At 42.8% G+C, this 23,858-nt stretch overlaps 1 protein-coding gene across 2 annotated transcripts in view; it reads left to right on the top strand.

Annotated features, from left to right (window-relative positions):
- Positions 1-23,858, top strand: part of EML3 (EMAP like 3) — a 69,929-nt gene that overhangs the window by 32,854 nt on the left and 13,217 nt on the right. For both annotated transcript variants that reach the window (XM_069965391.1, XM_069965390.1), the window contains exons 5-16: positions 4,387-4,487; positions 10,029-10,064; positions 11,573-11,696; positions 12,985-13,134; positions 15,116-15,185; positions 15,635-15,736; positions 16,816-16,911; positions 17,652-17,786; positions 18,583-18,721; positions 20,462-20,613; positions 21,189-21,314; positions 22,827-22,958. In XM_069965391.1, coding sequence (XP_069821492.1) covers positions 4,387-4,487; positions 10,029-10,064; positions 11,573-11,696; positions 12,985-13,134; positions 15,116-15,185; positions 15,635-15,736; positions 16,816-16,911; positions 17,652-17,786; positions 18,583-18,721; positions 20,462-20,613; positions 21,189-21,314; positions 22,827-22,958 — 1,363 coding nt within the window. The remainder of the gene's footprint in view (positions 1-4,386; positions 4,488-10,028; positions 10,065-11,572; positions 11,697-12,984; positions 13,135-15,115; positions 15,186-15,634; positions 15,737-16,815; positions 16,912-17,651; positions 17,787-18,582; positions 18,722-20,461; positions 20,614-21,188; positions 21,315-22,826; positions 22,959-23,858) is intronic.

Genomic DNA, 23,858 nt, shown 5'->3' with positions numbered 1-23,858 from the left:
ATGTCAAAGATCTGAATATTGCTTGTTCTCAGCCATTCACAGCATCCTTTATATTCCAACACAAAACCCTGCCCTAGTGTCTTTTCACAGTCTGTAGTTTGTTACAATGTATCATCGTATGTAAAAGCTGTGGCCTGTAATGGTTTGTGCTGTGTGTAGACCAAAGACAAATCAATATGGTACAAATTAACCTCAGGACTTTGTTTAGTCCCTTTCCTGAGATCTCTCTATCTATAGTTCTTGGATCTATGGTGACTCCATATAATATAATAGCATAGCCGTTTCCCAGCATCTGCTTATTACCTTATTACTGACTGACTGAGAATTAGCAGTACAGGGAAGGATTGACGTAACATTGCGTGGCATTTCCTTTTTACATAACTGTGATATACAAGGGCAGAATTTCTGTGTTATTTATAGGATACTCAGATGGTGTGGAATGGCAGCAGATGATTTCCATGTAGTTACATTGGGGTCCCAGGAGCCGCTCCACCATACACTGAATGAGTGAATCTTAGTGTACATTAACAGGCAGAATAATAGAAGTTAAAGGGGTAGATTTATCAAGGATGCAGGGCCAAGGCGTACGCCTGCTATATCCCCCGCTCCCCTGATGGGCAGGCAGAGGGGTGCGGCAACGTGGAAAGGAGGCATGGTCTCCTCCCACACCAGATTTATCATGATCTATGCCTGCTCGCATGCGTAAATCATAATACAAATACAATAGGTACTTTCCCTTTTGCTTTATGAAATTGGAGGATTGACTTTTTCCTCCACCTGTTTTGGGATTATACCCTCCATTATCTTAAGTCTGTGTTCAGCAACCATTCAAACCGAGATGCACTGCTAGTCAGAAAGCCAATGTATACAAGAAAACTGCATTGGATTCTGCCAGATAGTGAGAAGCTCCCTTCAACTGGCGCGCAGATGGCCAGATGGACACGGTCTCAGAGTAGCCAACATAGAGCACTTCAACCAGCAAGAAGGTACCAAAGATCACCCGTTTGTACCTACATGTTGGTTGGCGTATGTTGGCTACTCCACTGCTACGAGATCGTGTCCTTCTGGTGATCTGCGCGGCCAAGTTAAAGGGAGCTTCTCACTATCTGGCGGAATCCAATGCAGTTTTTTCTGCTACACACACACGCACAAAGTACAGTGTGTAATATAAGGGCTTAATATGTATGGATGCAGCAGAGATGAGATTAAACAAATTACACTGCAGATTGTTGGTAAATTAGTACTTTGCAGAGTACCCCTTTAACTAGTCTTTGACTTCTTAACAGATAAGAAGTATCCAACTAGCCCAATAAATAGGAATTGCTTAATGGAATTTATTATTAGAAAATGACAGGAAATTCAACATATAAGGCTCTGTATTCATTTCCCTGGTCTCTAGGGAAGGGGGCCGTACTCCTTCACTATAGTAAGCGGTGACACTTCTCCATCCAATGGCTCAGTAGGCCTCTATGGCTGTCCTCAGGGAAGTCTTTACATGTAATAAAATAGCTGCAGCATTTCACATAACACAGCTCTTTCCTCAGATATACATCCAAATAATAGAAAACTGCTGCGGGCGTATTGTAGTGCACACACAGGAACCAGAAAATCACCAATGCAGTGACTTATACCCTGCGGCGTAATAACACAATTGTCCCTTTATTAGCTCAGTAACTCACAGGACACTTGAAGAACAGTGGTCCTTGGTGTAGAAATACTTTGAATATTTTCACATATTAACTCCTTTATTCCTGATTTGTTTCTTAGGCGTTTTGTATGAACTCATTTTTGTCTGTTGAATATGTATTACTACAGCACTAATGCAAAGGAAAAATGGAGGGATTTCCCAGATTACAGCCCCTCTTGTCAGAGGCCTGTAAAAAAGGAAAGCGGCATCCACTTTTCCATTGCACTTGTGGTTATAGTACAGAGAGTGAAGACCACTCGAGTAAACCACCATTTCATGTCACTTTGTGCATAGTGGACCCTTTCTTTGAGAAGACCACCCCCATAAAATACAAGATTTTAATGCAATTTTGTGTGATACTTTTAAAGAGGTTTCACTGCATATGGATAGATGGGAATGATATTCCTGCTGTTAGGCTGTTTGCAATACAATTCACAAGCAACCCTCAGTATGTCTCAGACTCCACATGTACATTTTTCTCTTTTCACATTCAGATTTTTTCTTTACAGAATATATAGATTCTGGCCCGGCATATAATCCCTGATCAAGTTTTAAAGGGGTACTCTGGCATTAATCTTTATCCGATATGTCCCTGTAACCTGCTTTTTCAGGTGCCGCTCTTCTTATATTCATATACCCTGCCATTTCCCAGTAGTTTAATCTGAAGGAGATATGTAAATGAGCCCCTTAGGTGCACTAAGGGTGTCTCCCTTTAAATCTAACCCCACATGACGGTTTTCAGCCCCCACCGGATAGCCTGTAGTTCCAACCTTCTCTCTGCCATCACGATCCTTTTGATTGCTTGTCCCTCAGGCATTTTGTGGCAGTTTTTAACAGAATATATGCAAAGCTTTAAAGGGACACAGCAGGTTAGAAGTATACGTCACTATAGTGCACAGGGTGGTGAGGGTGAAGGTAAGTTATTTAACCTAATTCCTGTGCAGTTTGCAGTTAAATTCCCTATACTAATAAGGTAGTTTGGTGCACAGGGGCAGGTCTACCTCCCCTAGTGCACAGATCTGGTGGTTTTGTCCCTTCAAATGAATACCAGCAGGTTGGGGTGGATCGGTGCACTGGAGGCGGTAGTCCCATCCCCAGTGCCCCAAATTACCTTATTAGTATAGGGATTTAACTACAAACTTCACAAACACTGCGCGGAGGATGAAGGTAAGAAACATCCTTTCAGCAGTCTAACCTTTAAGGATTGATTGTAAGGGAAACTACCTCCAATAGGTGGCACTGTGGAGCAAGTTATTTCCTTCTACTTTGCATATTCCCATGTGCTTTACATGGCTTTTATGACTTTGTACACCAGTTTAGCAGTCTCCTCAAGGAGATACACAATTCCGTAAGTTCCCTTTTAAAAGCCTCTCACTAGCCAGCACTCTGCTCTGTACTGATGAGGGGCATGAACCTCAAAACAATTGCTTACAGATGGGTACTGTAACTCCAGATCAAGTTTTAAGGGTCGGGCATTGATTGTAAGGGGAGCAGGTGGCAGTATTTAGCCGACTTAGACCTCTTTAACACTGCATCATTTTGTCAGTATTTTTTAACAGTATTTTTCCATAGATATTTTTTCAATTCGTGTTTGCGCCACTCCAAGTCTTGGCTTAGAAATACAGATGCAAAATAGTGATTTAAATACTACTGTGTACAAGAGATCTTAGGCTGGCTGTGCAACTGGGATCTTAGTGCAACTCTGTAACAAAGTCCACATGCGTTAGGCTGCTTAAAGTGTACCTGTCGTTTAAATTTTTTTATTTTATTTTTTTGCAGAAATCAATAACACAGGCGATTTTAAGAAATGTTGTAATTGGGTTTATTAGCCAAAAAATGCATTTTTCACATGAGAAAGCAATTTAAAACACTCCCCCGTCTTTATTGTTCTCTATGGAGAGGGGAGGGGTGGAGGGAGATGAAGCACCAAAACAGGACAACAAAGAGTTAATTTTCAGCTACATCACTGGGCTATCTCCTCTGAAGTCAGCACTGACCTCTCTGACCTCTGAATAGAGGCTTTCACACAGTTCCTGCTGCCTCTGTTCCTTTGTTCTTTGCTGCCGACTTATCTCCCTCCTTCCTCCTCCCCCTCCCCTCTACATAGAACAGACAGGGGCATGTCTGCTGCAACAAGACATGATTTCCTGATAATGAGCAGTGAATGAGAGAGAGGAGGGAGGGGGGTATCTGGGAAAAGTCTTTTCAAATGCAGATAATGCCATATTTGCCTAATAAACCCAATTACAAAGTTTCTTAAAATCACCTGTACTGTTGATTTACGCAAATTAAAAAAAAAAAAATGACAGTGACACTTTAAACACAAGCGTATCAGGCATTAATATTACATCTGTATTTTGTGAACCATAAGGCTGGGTTCACACTACGTATATTTCAGTCAGCATTGTGGTCCTCTATTTTGCATCAAAAATACATTTACAGTGGTGGAATTCCACAATAATGAGCGTGCTGGTGTATCTGCATGAAAAAAAAAGTGTATCATGTGTATGAGATATATAAAAATGGGCTATCCGCTCCGGATTAAGCTGTGGAAATCTGCAGGTGGAATATGTAACATTTCTGCCATGTGTGACTTTTTTTTAAATCTTGGTTATTTCTGGAGGATTACTGGAAGATGAAATGGCATCTGTCATTGTGGTGTGCTTATAGCTGTAACCATATTGTGTTTGTATCTGTAGGTTACGCAGGAACAGCTCTTCCGATAAACTGGTCAAAGATCCAAAAGAGAGGAGTAAGAAACTAGAGAGGAGAGTTGTCTCTACTTCCAATCTTTTTAGTGGTAAGTAAGAGTATGACAGGGATGGTGAATGGAAATACAGTATGTCTTGAGGTCCTATTGGCTATTAAAATGACCAGTCAGCATAGTAGCCACAAGGCACCGGGATCCGCACCTATCTTGTGCTTTGGGGTCCCCAGCCTCCTTTTGGTTGCAACCTAGGAGGTGGTCGGGAAGCAGAAACAGTTGAACTGTTGTTTTTTTTGTAGTTTATGTAACTCCTATTGAAAGGGGTTGTCCTAGGATACCAATAATGACCACACTCTCAATGACAATCCCTTTATTAAAATATCCTACAAATTTAGGGATAGCCTATAAACTGCATATATTTTAGCAGCTTGTCTAATAATGCAGTACTATACATTTTGTACGCATTTAGTGGCCCTTTAAAGTAACCTTAAAGGGGTACTCCAGTGAAAAGCTTTTTCCCAGTAATTGAAACACATTACAAAGTTCTATAACTTTGTAATATGCTTCAATCACCTATCTGCCCCCCATTCCCTATCTTTTCTCCCCTCAACCCCCCACCAGGAAGTGAAGGAAACTCATTCTTACCTAATGACCTAATGACTGTTGACCCCAGGCTGCTCTGTGGCAGCCATTTTGTGACAATGACATCATCAAGAGGGAAACTTGTCAAAGCCCTGTTAGGCCAGCCTCCCTTTGCCAGATGACTCAGGTTGCTCAGCTCTGATTGGCTGAGCAAGCTGTAAGCCATCTAACAGTTTTACAGAGTCAGTTAGACATCACAGGAGACAAAGTGCATCATAGGAAAGCCCAAACCAGGAAGTGAGGAAAAAATGAAGACACCAACTGGAGCTTCAGTTCAGTTTTTTTTTTTATCAGCGCCTGAGTTGTCCTTTAGGCTGGATTCACACGCTGTAACTGTGCGGCTGTATTTTTTATGCGGCTGTAAATGTGCGGGTGAAACTCCGGCCGTGGGAAAAAATAGACATGCGGCTCAAAACATACGGTCATTTACTTGGAAATCTGGTTCAACTAAAAATATCAAATAAAATGTTAAGAAAGTGATGGAAACACCTCTGGATGCATCTGGGAAAGCAGGGAACACAGTTTACATGAATCGCTATTACCGGGGTTTGCGATCCTCTGCACTATAGCCGATGTCTCTCATGGTTAATATATTGAATTAATAAAACACATTTTCTGTCTAATAAAGTCCCTTTTATTGTTCAATAATTAAATGTAAACGATTCCATCATTTTGCAATTAAATATACTGTTAAAATAAATATATATATAAATAAATGTATATTTATATATATATTTATTTTTTGACAGTATATTTAATTGCACAATGATGGATTCGTTAGAATTAAATTATTGACCAACGAAACTGAATTTATTTAAACGAAAATGTGTTTTCTTAATTAAATATTAATTAGTACAGGAAACTCCATAAGCCGGTAATTCATATGCCGGCAATAGAGCTTTCTGTACTAATCATCACTTTACTTTAATGAAAACATCAAATGTTTCTTCTAATTATGTTATGACAATAGCATTATTAGAAGAAACATTTAGAATTATATGTGCGCTCAGCTGATTGGCTGATCGGCTGAGCGCACGTATAATTAGCGGGTCCGCAGCATAGTGACTTCATTGTGCTGCGGACCAGCGAAGAGGCAACATCGGGGTGAGTATAGAGCTCTCCCCACCCCCTCCCCAGCACTGCACCCCTCCCAACAAGGAAGGGGGGTCACTTAACCCCTTCCTTGCTGGGATGGGTGCAGTCTGACATCAGTCTGGCCCCCAAGGGGTTAAGGGGGATGCAATACATCCTCCCTTAACCCCTTGGGGGCCAGACTGTAAGCAGCGATCTGTAAAGATGCTGCATACTGTAAGGTGCACAACACCGCTCACAATGATGGGTGTTGTGCTCCTGTTTGTGTGTTTTTGTGTGTTTCTCCCTTTTTGTTTTTCAGATATCGGTATCCTGGGGATTACGTCGGATTCCATGGACTACGTCGATGACCAGCGTTTTTTTAATGTTTTTTTTAATAAAATGGTCAATGAGGGGTGTGGGGGTGTTTTTATTTGAATAAAAAAATTTGTAAACTTGTGTCTTGTCTTTATTTCTTTACTTTATAGACTTAGTAGTGGAAGCCGTCTAATAGACGGAATCCATTACTAAGTCGGGGCCTAGTGTTAGCCGGTATAAAATGGCTAACACTAACCCCCTATTATTACCCCAGTACCCAATGCCACCAGGGGTACTGGGAAGAGCCGGGTGCCAGTGGTCCTGGAGCGTCAAAATTGGCGCTCCTGGACCGGGCGGCAGCAGGCTGGTAAGATTTAGGCTGGGGAGGGCCTAAACCAATGGCTCTTCCCACCCTGGTGTTACCAGGCTGCTGTCGTTTGGTTTTTAACCCGGCTGGTTATAAAAATAGGGGGGACCCTATGCGTTTTTTTTTTTTTAAATAAATAAATAATTAAAAAAAAACGCATAGGGTCCCCCCTATTTTTATAACCAGCCGGGTTAAAAACCAAACGACAGCAGCCTGGTAACACCAGGGTGGGAAGAGCCATTGGTTTAGGCCCTCCCCAGCCTAAATCTTACCAGCCTGCTGCCGCCCGGTCCAGGAGCGCCAATTTTGACGCTCCAGGACCACTGGCACCCGGCTCTTCCCAGTACCCCTGGTGGCATTGGGTACTGGGGTAATAATAGGGGGTTAGTGTTAGCCATTTTATACCGGCTAACACTAGGCCCCGACTTAGTAATGGATTCCGTCTATTAGACGGCTTCCACTACTAAGTCTATAAAGTAAAGAAATAAAGACAAGACACAAGTTTACAAATTTTTTTATTCAAATAAAAACACCCCCACACCCCTCATTGACCATTTTATTAAAAAAAACATTAAAAAAACGCTGGTCATCGACGTAGTCCATGGAATCCGACGTAATCCCCAGGATACCGATATCTGAAAAACAAAAAGGGAGAAACACACAAAAACACACAAACAGGAGCACAACACCCATCATTGTGAGCGGTGTTGTGCACCTTACAGTATGCAGCATCTTTACAGATCGCTGCTTACAGTCTGACCCCCAAGGGGTTAAGGGAGGATGTATTGCATCCCCCTTAACCCCCGGGGGGCCAGACTGATGTCAGACTGCACCCATCCCAGCAAGGAAGGGGTTAACTGACCCCCCCTTCCTTGCTGGGAGGGGTGCAGTGCTGGGGAGGGGGTGGGGAGAGCTCTATACTCACCCCGATGTGTCCTCTTCGCTGGTCCGCAGCACAATGAAGTCACTGTACTGCGGACCGGCTAATTATATGTGCGCTCAGCCGATCAGCCAATCAGCTGAGCGCACATATAATTCTAAATGTTTCTTCTAATAATGCTATTGTCATAACATAATTAGAAGAAACATTTGATGTTTTCATTAAAGTAAAGTGATGATTAGTACAGAATGCTCTATTGCCGGCATATGAATTACCGGCTTATAGAGCTTCCTGTACTAATTAATATTTAATGAATAAAACACATTTTCGTTGAAATAAATACAGTTTCGTTGGTCAATAATTTATTTCTAACGAATCCATCATTGTGCAATTCAATATACTGTCAAAAAATAAATATATAGATAAATATACATTTATTTATATATCTATTTTTTTTAACAGTATATTTAATTGCAAAATGATGGATTCGTTAGAAATAAATTATTGATCAACGAAAGTGTCTTGATTACAAAGAAAATGTGTTTGATTAATTTAATATATTAACTATTAGAGGCATCGGCATTCGGCATCATTGCCGGCTATTTTTGAAGTACTCCGTACGGACCGCCTGTCAATCCACGGCCGCATATTCAGCCGCAAACAATGGTCTTGTTCATTTTTTACGGGTCCGTTTACGATAGGGCCGTAGATTCATACATAGTGTGCACTGTGCAGCCGCATATCCTATACTTCCAAGCATACACACGAACCACCAAAAATACCGCCGCACAATTACAGCCGCAAATACAGCCGCACTCTTACAACGTGTGAATCGAGCCTTAAGGTGTGAGGCCTGAATCACAAGTTAGCAAAATTTGTCATTAATTGCAGATCCGCAATTATGGACAAATTTATATCCCATTGACTTCTATGTGCCTATTGACACATTTGCAAATTTTGTGAATCCGTAGGGCTGCCAATGGAAGTCTACAGGATCTGGATTTGTTGCGGACATTACATGAGTAACGTCAGCATATATACAAATCTGCAGTTCCAGCTAGTGTCATCATTTTGATCATTCCTCAATTTTTACAAGTACTTTACACTTTTATGGATCCACCAATAATATGGACACTAAGGTTGATACTACGGATGCACTATAGGCAAATATTTTGGTGGACAGAAAACTGTGATTTAAAATATGCTCCACAAAAATATACTAAGATGTGAATGAGGCCTTACTATCATAAAAAAATCCTTCTTTGACACAAGGCCCAAGTCAGGCCCTCCAGCTGTTACAAAACTACAATTCCTATCATGCTTGGACAGCAAAAGCTTTAGCTTTGGCTGTCCAGTCATAAAGGGAATACTAGTTTTTCAGCTAGAGGTCCTGAGTTTGACACCCCTGTTCTATGACATACATTTTGATGAGTCTCTTTTGGGGGCTGAGACCTCAACCATTTGCCACAATGAACCTGGAGAAATGCCAAACTAAACTTTTCTATCCCCGTCTATCTCCTGCCTGCAGGAGATGGATTCTACGTAAAGTCTATGAGAGGTGGGGAGAGCCAGCATTCAGTGATTTGTGGTTGGTGTGTGTGTCAGTACCCAAACCCCGACCGATCAAAACTTTTGACATGTTGAAAAAATCTTTAAAGGAGAAGTTCAGTGAAATTGAAAAATGGAAGGAAGGCAAGGGTCCCATTGACTGGTGCCGGCCACCGGCAGCTCCTCCCACGGCAATGTCATGTACCCGGGTATGGAAATGTCACCTCAAGGACACCGGCCCAGTCATTGTTTGGCTGTGCAGGTCGTGACATTGCTCTGGGAAGAGCCAGGTAAGTGACGTAGCCAGATTTCAGGCCACCGTCAGCGTTACCTTGGAGTGGCACTATGGAGGCACAGGGTTGTGACTTTACTTTGCTTGTTATTTTCCTGCACCCCCCTGCCTTCTTCCCGTTTTTTAATTTTAAAGGACTTTCACTCCTTTAAATAACAGTGAAATTGAGTGAGGTTTGGTATACATGGGACATCTATGTAAATTACCCCAGTAGTTAGACGCTGCGTATTTCCATTGTGGTTTTGTTCTGATATAAGAGGGCGTCATTGTTTGTATGTTTGTCATGTGCTCTAGTATTAAAGTTTATGAAACTGGGTAGAAATAAAAATGCTGTTGTGGTAGAATAGGAATGTTTTCTAAAAAAACAAAAACCCTTCCTTTACAAAAAAAACCTCTTCACTAATTGCAATAAAAAAAGGTCTTGTTTAGATTCTTATATGGAATATAATGCTTAGTTGGCACTTGGCAGTCATTGTCCTCACCTGGTCTTATATAAGATACATTCATATCTTCCAGGTTCCTCTGCTTCAAAACGGGGAAATTATAACATAGGTGAGTAATGCTGGAACAGATCTTGGCTTTGTATTTTTGCTGCATATGTGCCATATATTTCTTCCTGACTAAATACTATGGCGCTATGGAGAGAGTAACCACCTTTGCAGCAGCATGGTGTTCTAAAGGTCGCGTCCATGGTGTAATAACCAGACGTATTCTTGTTAGGATTATGGGATCAAAGTATACAGTATAAATGTTTACTGTACCATTAGTACATTCTATAGGACAGATACTGCTTATAACCCCTGAGATGTATTACTATTCACTTTTTATAGCGCCCCATTATACAATGGATGCAAAAAGGTTTGATTCCATATGAAAATTACAAAAAAAAAAAAAGTTGTGACATGTTTGGGTACCCTAAGGTTAAGTCCTAGACAACACATTAAATGTATTGGAAAGTTATATAGATTTGTAATTTACTTCTATTTAAAAATCTCAAGCCTTCCAGTACTTATCAGCTGCTGTATATTCTCCAGGAAGTGGTGTATTCTTTACAGTCTGACACAGGGCTCTTTTCAGCCAACTTTATCTGTGACAGAAACTGTATAAAGTAGTAGCAAATCATCCTATAGAAAACTTTTCCTTTCCCGAGTTCCACTTTAAGGCTACATTCACACAATGTAACTTTTCTATTAATCACGGCTGATGTTGCCGATTTGCATAGAAAAGTTACATTGCACTGCAGTCAGTGGGAATCCCGGCCCGAGTGTATACACATTATATACACTCTGGCCAGGATCCCTAGCTGCCGCAGGAAAAACTGACATGTCAGTTTTGTGTGGCCACTATTCAATGATGGCTCTGGCCACACTCTCCATTGTGTGCTATGGTAAATTAAGATGTGAGCGCACATGAATGCGCCTTCATCCCAATTCAGCACAAATGAACTTCACTGACACCGGCCATTCTGTGACACGGCCGGGTCACAGAACGGTCAGTGTCATCCATAGTGTGAACGCGGCCTAAAAGAGGAGCCATGAGTTTTGAGAACATTCATAGTAGTGGGAATAGTATCCTGACATGAAATATGGAGAACCTTTTACAATACAATAAAAACTGCTGTTCCCTTTATAAACAGGGATGGGGAGATTTGTCTGGTTTCCCTCAGCTTGGCGGCTTTACTATGTAGTGAGATAGTATTGGAACATGGGCAAAGCTGCCTGGCTCTAAAAGTAGTTGTGGTATTATTGCAGGTTCAGTTTAGCTAGTGTTTCCCAACCTGTGGCTCTCCCGCTGTCCAGGCATGATGGGAGTTGTAGTTTTGCAGCAGCTGGTGAGTCAAAGGTTGGGGAGCACTGGGCTAGTGCTTAGTAGACATTACGAGCCCTGAGGAACATCCATTGTCCAGGTTTTATTATAAACCTCTGCCACTTTTGTCACTGTGGTTTTTAAGGATTTTGTTCTTGTCTTGGTTTCATGTAGATGGCCATAATGCACCTCCCCATGATTGAATAAAGAGTCAACATTATTGTATACAATAAATCACCTCTGTTTCTACATAGATGGTATGAGCGTGAAGGTTTTTCTTCGTGGTCGACCAATTACAATGTATATACCTTCCTGCATAAAGAACCATGATGACCAGAAGCCAGAACTGCCCAGTGAGAAGCTCCAGTTAGAGTGGGTGTATCCTTATACTATGTATGTGGCGCCTCTTCTCTATGGCTGTGTTCGCACAAACTCACAAAATGTACATACATTGTACCTCTTGATGCAGAGCTGCTCACTCCGGTGCCGGTCTTACTATGTTTCCCTGTGGCCTCAATTAGGAGGAATTTGTTAAAAAAGAATTATGCTAATTAGGTGCACTGGGGGCGTTCCTCTGTCGCTCTGTGCACTGCCCCGCCCACCCTATCATCTGTACATCTGTAAACGCCTCTCTCCCCACACAAGATCTTGCGCATGTGTAGTTACAGCAGCCCAGCGTTGTACAAGACGTGCCTACTTATGCATAGATGAATATGCATCAAATGCACCAAACAAACTAATTTCTTTTTGAGCAAATTTCACCGTAAACAGCGCCACAGAGAAACATAAGAAAACCGACCTCGGAACGAGCAGCTACAGCGTCAGGTACATATCAGCAGGTTTGTATGTACAAATCGGCTGAAAGTTTCCCTTTAAAGTGTCACTGTCATTTAAATTTTTGTTTGCAGAAATCAATAGTACAGGTGATTTTAAGAAACTTTGTAATTGGGTTTATTAGCCAAAAAATGCATTTTTATCATGAAAAAGCAGTTTAAAACTGTCTTCATTGTTCTCTATGGAGAGGGGAGGGATGGAGGGAGATGAGGCACCAAAACAGGACAACAAAGAGTTAATTTACAGCTACATCACCGGCTATCTCCTCTGAGGTCAGTACTGACCTCTGAATATCTGCTCTTACACAATTCCCACTGTGTAATCCTTTGTTCTCTGCTGTCGAATAATCTCCCTCCTTCCTCCTCCCCCCTCCCCTCTCCATAGAACAGACAGGGTCCGACTGATGTAAAAGAGTCGAGATTTCCTGATAATGAGAAGTGAATAAGAGAGAGGAGGAGGAGGGGGGACCTGGCGAAAGTCTTTTTGAATGCAGATAATGGTATATTTACCCAATTAACCCAGTTACAAAATTTCTTAAAATCGCCTGGACTATTGATTTCTGCAAAAAAAAATAAAAATGAAAGGACAGTAACACTTTAAGGTCCTTTTACACAGGCCATTTAGCTGCCAAATGAGCATTCGTAGAGATACTTGTTCCCGATAATTTGCTTGTGTGTAGAAGGGACAGTCGTCAGCCAATGAATGGGAAGACCTCCTTTGTCTGCTGATTGGGACTTATGTATCCCATTAACTTAGGCAGTCTGGCTCCTCTCTCCTCATCCTCACTAAACTTTAAGCAAGGAGATTTCCTTAACCCTTCCTGCACCCGCAGTTATGGCTGTCGTGGCCGCGATGCACGATGCAATCTGCGTATGCTGCAATCTGGAGAAGTTATCTACTTTACTGCATGTGTCATAGTCATCTGCGATGTGAACCGTGGAACACAGCGCCACTTTTTACGGCACACGGACTGTGTTCGCTGGTGAGTCAGATAAGTTTTGGAAATGGGAATAAGACCTAAAAGGAGGGATGAATTTGGAGACTTTCTGAAATGAAATGTACTGTAGGTGTTTCATCAGGGCACCTGAGTTTTCAGCCATTATTGTGTATTGGGAGAATTTCGTATGGTTTAAGCCCAGCTATAGGAATACCACTATCACTCTGCAGAGGTAACTGGCATTAAGTAAACCAACACACAAAACACAACCGTAGCTTTTACATGTGTTCGCCTTTGTGTTTTGAAATCGATGAAGAAAACCCATAATACTGTCTAAGCATACGTGTTCCAGCTCAACACAGAGAATACCCAAGAGGCAAGGAATGTGCTCAGCACAACTACTGTAGATCCAGTGTCCTTACATGGGTGCGAACAGTTGCAATGCTTTATGATAGGACTTACTTCTTCCATAAAAACGCTGGTACAACACAAAGTTACACCATGCGTTTCAGGTGTTTCTCTCATGACCACTTAGCTTAGGAATAGTAACGCAAAAGATCAATGTACTTAGTAAATTATAGGATTTAGTTTGCTGGAGATTCATTTTTGATAAATTTAAGGAAGAATCTATCTCTCTGGGTAGATAGCCCAGTGATTTTACAGAGCACAATGTAAACTTTTATTTTTCAGTGGTGTCGCAGGGAAATCTGTACATTTAAGCTAAGATTTGGGCTGTGGGTCATACAGCTAAAGATCGCTGTGTGGCTCTCTCCGAATTGTGCCTATTTGCAGCTAATGTGAGTAAGTGGGGTTGTGTTGCAATCCTTAAAGTAATACTGTATACACCACCCCACTTCCCCAAACTGCTGGTACCATCCATTTGATGAGTGTAAGTCCTTCCTGGTTGTGCCTTTTAAAATGCACCCGGTGCTTTGGTTAGGGTAAAAAAGGATCTTTTAATCTGCAGCAGCCGAGTCAATGTGGCGAGAAATAGAGCGCCTGTGCCTTATGCCTGCGGCACCTCTCTTTTCTTCCTCCTGTCCCTCCTCATTATTAGGAACGCCCCTGGCCAAGATTTTTCCTATTCATCAATTTTCTAAACACTACACATGTGCAGTGTTTAGACAAGAAATGAATAGGAGAAATCCTACCAACGGCGTTCCTAGTGATGAGAAGGGAGACACTCTAGGCCATACCAAATTGACTCAGCTGCTGCAAATTAAAAAATCTTTTTTAACTCTAATGCTGTGTTTACACGGAGCGATAATTCGCCCGATTGTACGATTAACGATTTCGAAAGAACAATGTGTTTTTTAGAACGCTCAGTGTTTAGACGGAACGATATATCATAAAGGAAAATCGCATTGTGATCGTTTTACGATCGCTTAAGCCTATCTCACATATAGGGTGAATCGGTGAAAGACTGTTTACACGGAACGATCTGCGAATTTTTTGCAAGCGACGAACAACGATTTAAGAACATGTTGTAAGATCAAAATAAAGGTTTTTTTTGCTCGTCGCTTGATCGTTCGCTGTGTTTACACGGAACAATTATCGCTAAAATGCGATCGTTATCGTGCAAATTCGAACTATAATCGTTCCGTGTAAACGCAGCATTAGGGTATGTTCACACTAAGTAAAACAGGCAGAATTCTGCCTGCCTCTGTGTGTCAATGGGATGGCTTGCGTGCCTCCGCTTCCGTCACTCTCCACTCAAAGAATTGACATGTCGAGCCATCCCATTGACACGCCTGTTTTACTTAGTGTTAACGGGTCCTACCCAAGGAACCAGGAGCATTTTAAAAGACATGGCCGTGAAGGACTTACTCTCATCAAGCGAATGATACCAACAGTTGGGGGGACGGGGTCCTGTCAGTGGCGTAGTCCCATGATCAACGCATGTGTGGAGGATCCTTGTATGAAAAATTGACTGTCTAAAGCAGACAACCCATTTGACTTTTATTAAAGAGGATGTACTAAACGTTTCACGTATCTTTTGCTCTCTCCACCATTGCTGCTCACATAGTCTAGCTGTCCACCCTGATGGAGTGAGAGTGGCTTCTGGACAAACAGCTGGAGTGGACAAGGATGGTAAGGTGAGAAGCACACTTACTTTTCTAGACATCATTTTCTAGTACATAGAACACAATCATTTTAGAGGTAATGGCTAGATCATCAATTGTGATGAAGTGCCTACAGAGTATATAAAACTTTTATATATTCTATATAGCCTATTCTTGTGTCAGTCATTGAGCTTTTAAGCTTAAAAAAATACTTTATTAGTAAAGAACAGGATTCCTCTTTGAAGAATAATATGCTGGAATTTCCCTATACATTGTTCCCCCATAAGACCGAAACCTGTCACCAAAATCCTAAATTTGATGGATTGGTCCCAGGTCACCACCTTCTTGCAGCCCCAGTCACTGGTGCCATAGACAGACACCTACTTTGCCATTCCCTCAGTCTGGATTTCTATATGTAGATTTATTGTAAACAGTAAAATAATAGAGTATATTTTAATATAACATTACTTTCCACTTTTCAGCCCATGGTGTTTATATGGGATTCATCATCACTTCAGATATTACATCAGATTGGTTTGGGCTTCTTTGAAAGAGGTGTGGGTTGCCTCGCCTTCTCCACCCAGGCAAGTCTTCACATTCAATAATCTCTCGAATTCAGAACATAAAATGTCTCCTGTATTCTATAAAGTTTTATTCTCTTTTGTTCTCTAAATAAGGAAACAATCGCACAGACCAATATTTTACCTCAGTGTCTGTGAAGCAAAGCCAGGATGGGGATCAGAACACTGGTGCAAAGTACTGGGCAGAATATAGCTTTGTAAAAGTGGCCTTAAAGGGGCTGTCCTGCAAAAATTGTTTTCTTTCAAATCAACTGGTGTCAGAAAATTATTTAGATTTATAAATTACTTCTATTAAAAAATCTCAAGTCTTCCCATACTTATCAGCTACTATATGTCCTGCAGGAATTGGTGTTTTATTTTCAGTCTGACACTGCTCTCTGCTGACATCTCTGGCCGAGACAGGAACTCTGTCTCAGTTTTCTATGAATCCTCTCCCTCTCCTGCTCTGGACAGTTCCTGACTCGGCCAGAGATGTCAGCGGAGAGCACTGTGTCAGACTGAAAATAAAACAGCATTTCCTGCATGACATCCAGCAGCTTATAAGTATGGAAAGACTTGAGATTTTTTAATAGAAATTACAAATCTATATAACTTTCTGACACCAGTTGATTTGAAAGAAAAAGATTTTCGCTGGTGTTTTTTGTGGTGTTTCATACGAATTGGCCGGCGCCGGGATGCTGGTGACATGGCCCTTTTTTCTAAACTGCTGCTTAGTTCCTGCATAGGGCTAGGGCCCCCTCCCCCCCCCCAGTGTGATGATCTCCCCTCTGTGACACGGCGCCTTCAATTCTAATGGAGCAGGGTCACAGCGGGGAGGGGGGAGTTTCCTCACACTGGGGGCTGGCGGGCCAGTCCTTGCGAATAAACCGGTGCCGTGCACGTGAACCAGGCTGCACCTTGCCGTGCCCCTCTGCCCCCCCATCAGGTCGAGCGGACCATACACCACAGAAGAGGTGCAGATTTTTATGAGTGATTTGATAAAATCTGCATCTTCTTCATTGCATACACCAGGGACGCATTTGATGTAAAGCATCATTGGGTACAATATGACCAATCTTTCAGTGTGGCTAATCTTTTTACAGGACTGTGGCTCATACCTTGGCGTTATTGATGACAGCAATGATCATGTGTTATCAATCTGGGACACAGCGAAAGGAAACAAGATTGCAGAAACAAAGGTTTGATGAATCAAACTTCTACATTTTTTTGGTAAAACTTGTAGTTTGCTTTCATTCTACATTCACCGATCTAACTTCTGCTGGCCTTCATAGCCTTGTCCCTGGCTTACAGTATTTCCTGGAATTTTAAGCTGCCGGTAGCTCCTGCATTACTGATATCACCGCCTTGTGGTTTATTTGATGATTCATAATACAGTAAATTACAATGGTTTCCGGATAACCTTGGCAAAAAACATAGTTTTATGGGGATTTTTTCTTGTGCTTGCAAGATGACATATGGGTTATGCCTTGTGCCGTAACCTCTTGCACTCAGGCTGAGCAGGCAGAATAGTCAGAGACGTTACTGAGCCCTATGAGAGATAAGGGAGAAGTAGGGAATGGTGAACATATCAAAGGGGTAATCCCAACATCTGACTGATCTGTGGGGGTCTGACTGCTGGGACTCCCACCTCTCCCAAGAACGGAGGTCAAATGTCCCTGAATAAATGGAGCAGCAACATGTATACAAGCCCAGTGCCCCATTCCTTCTCTTGGGGCTTCTAAACAAGCACTGGACCCTCAACATGGGTCGCCTATCCTGTGAATAAGGGATCATTTCCCATGTTAGCATAACCCCTTTAACAATGCTTTAAAAGACTATAGGCAGTTGTCTTTTAACTTTTTCCAGTTTGATAGTTTTTATTTTTTAATTGTAGTATTATCTGTAATATTCATGCTATGTTACTGTTTTTATCCTGAAGTGCACGAATGAGCCAGTGCTTTGCGTTGCTTTTAACCCGGTGGACAGCTCTTACATTGTCACTGTAGGAAAGTCACATATTCACTTCTGGAGCTGGAGCGGTGCCTCACTTAATAAGAAACAGGGCATTTTTGGGGTAAGTGCCTTAATTTAGCCTCTTACACATCACACAAACACGTCAGAAGTTTTGATCTGATGGGGTTTGGATGATCAGACCTGCCACGGTGGAGAAGCGCATTGCTGAGTGCTTCTCTCTCTTACTTATTGCACTTTTTGTCTTGCTGCAAAAGACAGGTTCCATTGTAAGTTTATGGAGCCCATCTCCTGCAGTGAGATGGGAAATTCAGTGAGCTGAGTGCTCATCCCGACTCTATCTAATGATTGATGGTTGAGCATTTACCATGTTGTGGTTCCTTTATTCCTTAGACATCATGCATTAGACATCATAGCAGACGGGTGGACACCAAACTCCTCCAGTGATCATGAGACAGTTTCGTGCATGTGCGTTTCTCCTGACATCGCACATGCGAAACAGCTGTCGCATGATCACTGGAGGTGTTTGGCGTCCTCACTGTCTGCTATGATATCTAATGCATGATGTCTAAGGAATAAGGGAACCATGACATGGTGAGTGCCCTCTTGTATTTCTTTCTTCCGGATTTTGGAACATGGGGCTTAGTAAAAACCCCAGAAACTGTGTTTTCACTAAGCCTCATGTTATCCATATATATAGTCACATATGACATCCATATACAACAACGGGAGTAGTGCTAATTGGTTATTTTTGTCTATTGTGTGCTAATGATTGTTTGGAATATGAACACTAGAACAATATGAAAACTTGTCGTGTGACATGTAAAAGTTTTTAAAGTGACAGGGACACTTTAAAATTGACACTCTTCTTACTCCATATTTGTTTTTGGCCCTTGTAGAAGTATAAAAAGCCTCGCTACGTCCAGTGTGTGCTATTCGACCGAACTGGGGACGTCCTTACTGGAGACTCAGAGGGACAGATACTAACCTGGGCCAGAAGTGCAGCAGATACACGGACATTAGGCAAAGGAGCAAAGGGTGAGATATGAAAATGACTTTGTACTTGATTTAAATGACTATAGGATTGTAAACTGTAATGCAGGGGTGGGGAACCTTTTCCATGTCGAGGGCCGGTCGGGCATTAATAAAATCATTCGAGGGCCGCATACCGTGTGCGGCAGTTAGTAGCGTGGGTTTGCAGCACCCAGGGCAAGGCAAAGTATTGTTCCCCTAGTTCCCCTGCTATTGTAGTTAACCCCCAGTGATGCCCCTGCTATTGTAGTTAACCCCCCCCCCAGTGATGCTCCTTGTAGTCTAGTTAACCCCCAAGTCATGTCCCTGGTAGCCTAGTTAACCCCCCCAGTGATGCCTCTGGTAGGCCTAGTTAACCCCCATCAGTCATGTCCCTGGTGGCCTAGTTAACCCCCATCAGTCATGTCCCTGGTAGCCTAGTTAACCCCCATCAGGCATGTCCCTGGTGGCCTAGTTAACCCCCATCAGTCATGTCCCTGGTAGCCTAGTTAACCCCCATCAGTCATGTCCCAGGTGGCCTAGTTAACCCCCATCAGGCATGTCCCTGGTGGCCTAGTTAACACCCATCAGGCATGTCCCTGGTGGCCTAGTTAACCCCCATCAGGCATGTCCCTGGTGGCCTAGTTAACCCCCATCAGGCATGCCCCTGGTGGCCTAGTTAACCCCCATCAGGCATGTCCCTGGTGGCCTAGTAAACCCCCATCAGGCATGTCCCTGGTGGCCTAGTTAACCCCCATCAGGCATATCCCTGGTGGCCTAGTTAACCCCCATCAGGCATGTCCCTGGTGGCCTATTTAACCCTCCATCAGGCATATCCCTGGTGGCCTAGTTAACCCCCATCAGGCATGTCCCTGGTGGCCTAGTTAACTCCCATCAGGCATATCCCTGGTGGCCTAGTTAACCCCCATCAGGCATGTCCCTGGTGGCCTAGTTAACCCCCATCAGGCATGTCCCTGGTGGCCTATTTAACCCTCCATCAGGCATGTCCCTGGTGGCCTAGTTAACCCCCATCAGGCATGTCCCTGGTGGCCTATTTAACCCTCCATCAGGCATATCCCTGGTGGCCTAGTTAACCCCCATCAGACATGTCCCTGGTGGCCTAGTTAACCCCCATCAGGCATGTCCCTGGTGGCCTAGTTAACCCCCAAATAAAAAAAATAAACATCCCACTCACCTTACCTCCGTTCCCACGCTGCCCATGTCCTCTTCTGTCCCAGGTCCTCTGTGCCGGTCTTTCTCCTGCAGGCGGCGCGCGATGAAATGACGTCATCGCGCGCGGCCCGCAGGAGACTGAAGACACGCGCCGCTCTGTTGGGGAAGAAGCCGGCATAGACAGCATCCTCCTGTGTCCGGCAGCTGTCACAGACACCGGAGGATGCTGTGTATGCCGGCTCCTTCCTCCTCCAGAGCGGCGCGCATCACAGGGGAGCTGCGGGTTCCCCACCCCTGCTGTAATGTCTATGGTATAAAGAATAATGTGTCCAGACTAATGGCAGTTTCTAAGTAAATATCTTTCACGCTTTAATTTATTTATTTATTTTTTTGTCCAGTAGTGGTATCATTATTTATTATTATATATTATTATTATTTTATTGTCATCTGAAAAAATATATATTTTACCTGTTTTTCATGTATACCCTTACTGACTGGCATCATGTCTATGGCCAATACCATCTCTATACAACCTATTACTGATGATACAGTTTTCCTCCCTCTTCATCGATAACGTTATCTCCTGTGTCACAGATACCTATCAGATATCGCGTCACACTCGTGCACATGATGGTAGTGTATCAGCAATGGCAGCTCTCCGGGGAGGCTGTGTGCTCAGTTCTGGAGGGAAGGACAGGCGATTGGTATTATGGAGCGAGACATTGAGCCAGCTTAAGGAGTATGAGGTAAGCAATCATGCAAAGAGGGAAGAAAGATATTGATTTTGGTGTCTATCATCTTAGGGTCCTATTACACTGGCTGACTACGGGCCGATCATTTTAGTAAACGATCGCCGATCTGCTAGATTGACACTTGTTTACCAGACCTATTAGACTGTCCAATAATCGGGCAGTACAGGATGCATGGACATCGTTTGCAAGGTCTATTCAGCACTTGCCCAAACACCTTATACCTTTCCTCTCCCGGCTCCCAGTCTTTTCTCCTGTGCTCCGCTTTTTCCTGATCCTGGGACCGCTGCGGCCTGTGATTAGCTGAGCGGCCTGTCAGCTGACAGGCCGCTCAGATGCAGCTGCCGCCCAGAACGGGGAAGCTGTGGAACGCAGGAGAGAAGACCAGGAGCGGGGAGAGGTAAGGCATTAGGTGTTTGGGCAGTTGTCAGCTGTCGGCACCCAGCGATTTTACGTCAAAACCTAAACCAATGATCAGCGGATGATCGTTTCATCAGCTGATCGTTGTCTCTATTAAACAGAGCGATAATCGGCCAAATTACTCCATCATGGTTGTACTCTGTGTTACTCAGATTCCTGAGCAGTATGGGGCTGTACGATCCATTGCAGAAGGCTTGGAAGGAGAACTGCTGGTTGGTACTACGAAGAATGCTCTTCTGAAGGGGTCTCTGGAACAAGGATTTACACCAGTTATACAGGTTTGACTGAAACATTTGAAAGAACCAAAAATGTGAACAGGAATGACACAGAGTACTAGAGAGAACTCACCAAAGGCATTACAATACAGTGACTCCAGGGGCCTGCAAGGATTCTGCATAACATAAAGAGAATGTGAACAGAGCTCTGCCCAAACATCATAGGAATCTTAGTCTTATAGAAGACAGAAGGAAATGGCCTGTGAACAGCGCACTAGTGAGGGATATGCAGATAATGGAATGAGAGCAATTCGAAACATCACAGAAATGTAATCCTTAAAGACCAGACTAGAAGAAATCTTGTTGTTCGACATACACTGAGGAGCACCTGACGCTGCAGTTGAGCTGCAATGTTTATATGTTTTTTTCTATAATTCCTTATATCACTAATAGTAGAATTGCTCTCAAATAATTTATCTGTCTGTCCAGATATCTCTCGGATGGGTTTATAGTTCATACATAGCGGCACTGATGCACAGGGGCAAACCACAATGGTTCTATCACCTGTGCAAACCATACAGACGTGCTACTGCTCTGTGTGAACCCAGCCTTGCGAAAGACATACAAATGACATATATCTAGTTTAGGTTTCTTGCTTACTAGTGTCCAGAGGATTTATTCTACTTTTAGCTTAATTGCAAGAACTGGACTGTATCCCAGACAAAAGAAGATGGGAAGAGATTCTTCAAATATCTGGGAATACTTCACTCTTCTCCTTCTGGAATTAATTCATATTTTCCGGTGAAGACTCTTGTGCCAGAGTGATTGAAGCTTTAATCCACAACAAAGTCTTCTTATTGATCCCACATGGATGGACATGCACATTAACATGCATTACCAATAGATCTCCTTTTATAAAGCCTGCTTAACAGTTTTAGTTTTCTATGTTATGGTATATTACAGCCATAAGTTAGGCTTTATTTCTACATACTGGAGAATTCCTAACACACTAATTTAAAGTGACAAAAAAACTTTTGACATGTCATAGGGTCGTGTGAAAAATTTTAATTAGTCGGGGTCTGGGTGTTTAGACTCCAGGAGAAGCACTCCTCCCATCTCTCTCTCCCCTCACTGCTCCATAGACTTTCTATAGAACCTGTCTCCTGCAGCGAGGTAAGAGATAGAGAGGGAAGTGCTTAGCTGAGTGCTTCTTCCTACTCTTTCTAGCAATTGGTAAGGTTCTCAGCACCAGTCTGGGTGCTGAGAACCTTACCAATTGCTAGAAAGAGTAAACCGAATAAACCGTTTGACCAGTCTCTATGACTTGTCAGAAGTTTTTTCTTAAAAGAGACTCTGTCAGTAGGTGCCTGCTGTCCTATCTAAGTGTAGTATTAACTAGTGACAGAGAAGCTGAACAGAATGATGTATTACTGACATTGTTCCGTGCAGCTGATCCAGAGCTATCCTCCTGAATGACAAGGACAATAAGTAGTCCTCTCCATTATGTGCATGAGCCCAATAGCCTTGTCAGGAACATTCCCATTACCTTGTGTGTGTGTACATTGTTTTCCGCAGGGGCACACAGATGAATTGTGGGGTCTGGCTACACATCCATTTCAGAATATTTTTCTGACCTGTGGGCATGACAAGCAGCTGTGTATCTGGAATGGTAGTGACCATTCACTGAACTGGACATGTGTACTGGAGGTGAGACTAACTTAGCTGAACACGTCACATTATTGTTTAGTTTTTATGGTTTTTTTTTTCATAAAGAAATCCCCCCATGTGTCCTACTAGAGCATAGAGCCTTCATAATGGGGAGGACGGGGGTGTCCTCTATTCAGGGCTACCCTCTACGATCCGGAGCAGAGGAACACTCACAAAGATTGGTAACAAGACCTGAACTACGAGTTATAAAGGCAGTCACCGGTGGCTTTTGCCTACTATACTGGCTTTGGTTGTTAGATCTTTCCCTATGCTAAAAAAAAAAGAGATCTATCAGTGAAGGCTGCTGAGGATTACCCTGATGACTGGCGGTTCAGAATGAAAGTGATGACAGGTTCTCTTTAGGAACCCCTCTAGGGTTCATCATAGTACAAAAAACGAAAAAAAGTGATCACCTTTAGATGTGGATATGAGCAAAAGCAACTCCTCTAAGGAGTTGTTCACATCACGTTTTAGCTGTGCTGTTATAATTCAGGATACTGTCAGAAAGGTATTTTACTTTATGAAAAATACCTTATTCCTTATTATACACCAACGCATTTTGAACCCTCTTAATCATGGTCTCTTAGTTGCTGTGTGGCAAAGTTTCAATCCATGTGAGGAGCAATGGTAGATGTTATAAACACCTGGGCCGGCATCCTGAGAGGAAACATTCCACACACGCTACACATCTGATTAGAGCTGAGGAGAACCAGTCCTCCATTTTTTATGTCATGAACCCCGGAGTCCAGGGGCACCTCTTACATGCTCAACCTACAGGTTAATCAACCAAGAGACGTATTCAACAATTCTTGTCGGAGTGCTGACCATTATACTACTTGATTTTCCTGTGTAACTTGGTGTATCCGCATGGTGTATGTACTTGCATCTGTAGGTTGCTGT

The sequence above is a fragment of the Dendropsophus ebraccatus genome, chromosome 4 (assembly GCF_027789765.1).
Source record: "Dendropsophus ebraccatus isolate aDenEbr1 chromosome 4, aDenEbr1.pat, whole genome shotgun sequence".
Lineage (NCBI taxonomy): Eukaryota > Metazoa > Chordata > Amphibia > Anura > Hylidae > Dendropsophus > Dendropsophus ebraccatus.
This window is presented reverse-complemented; position numbering and strand designations above follow the sequence as displayed.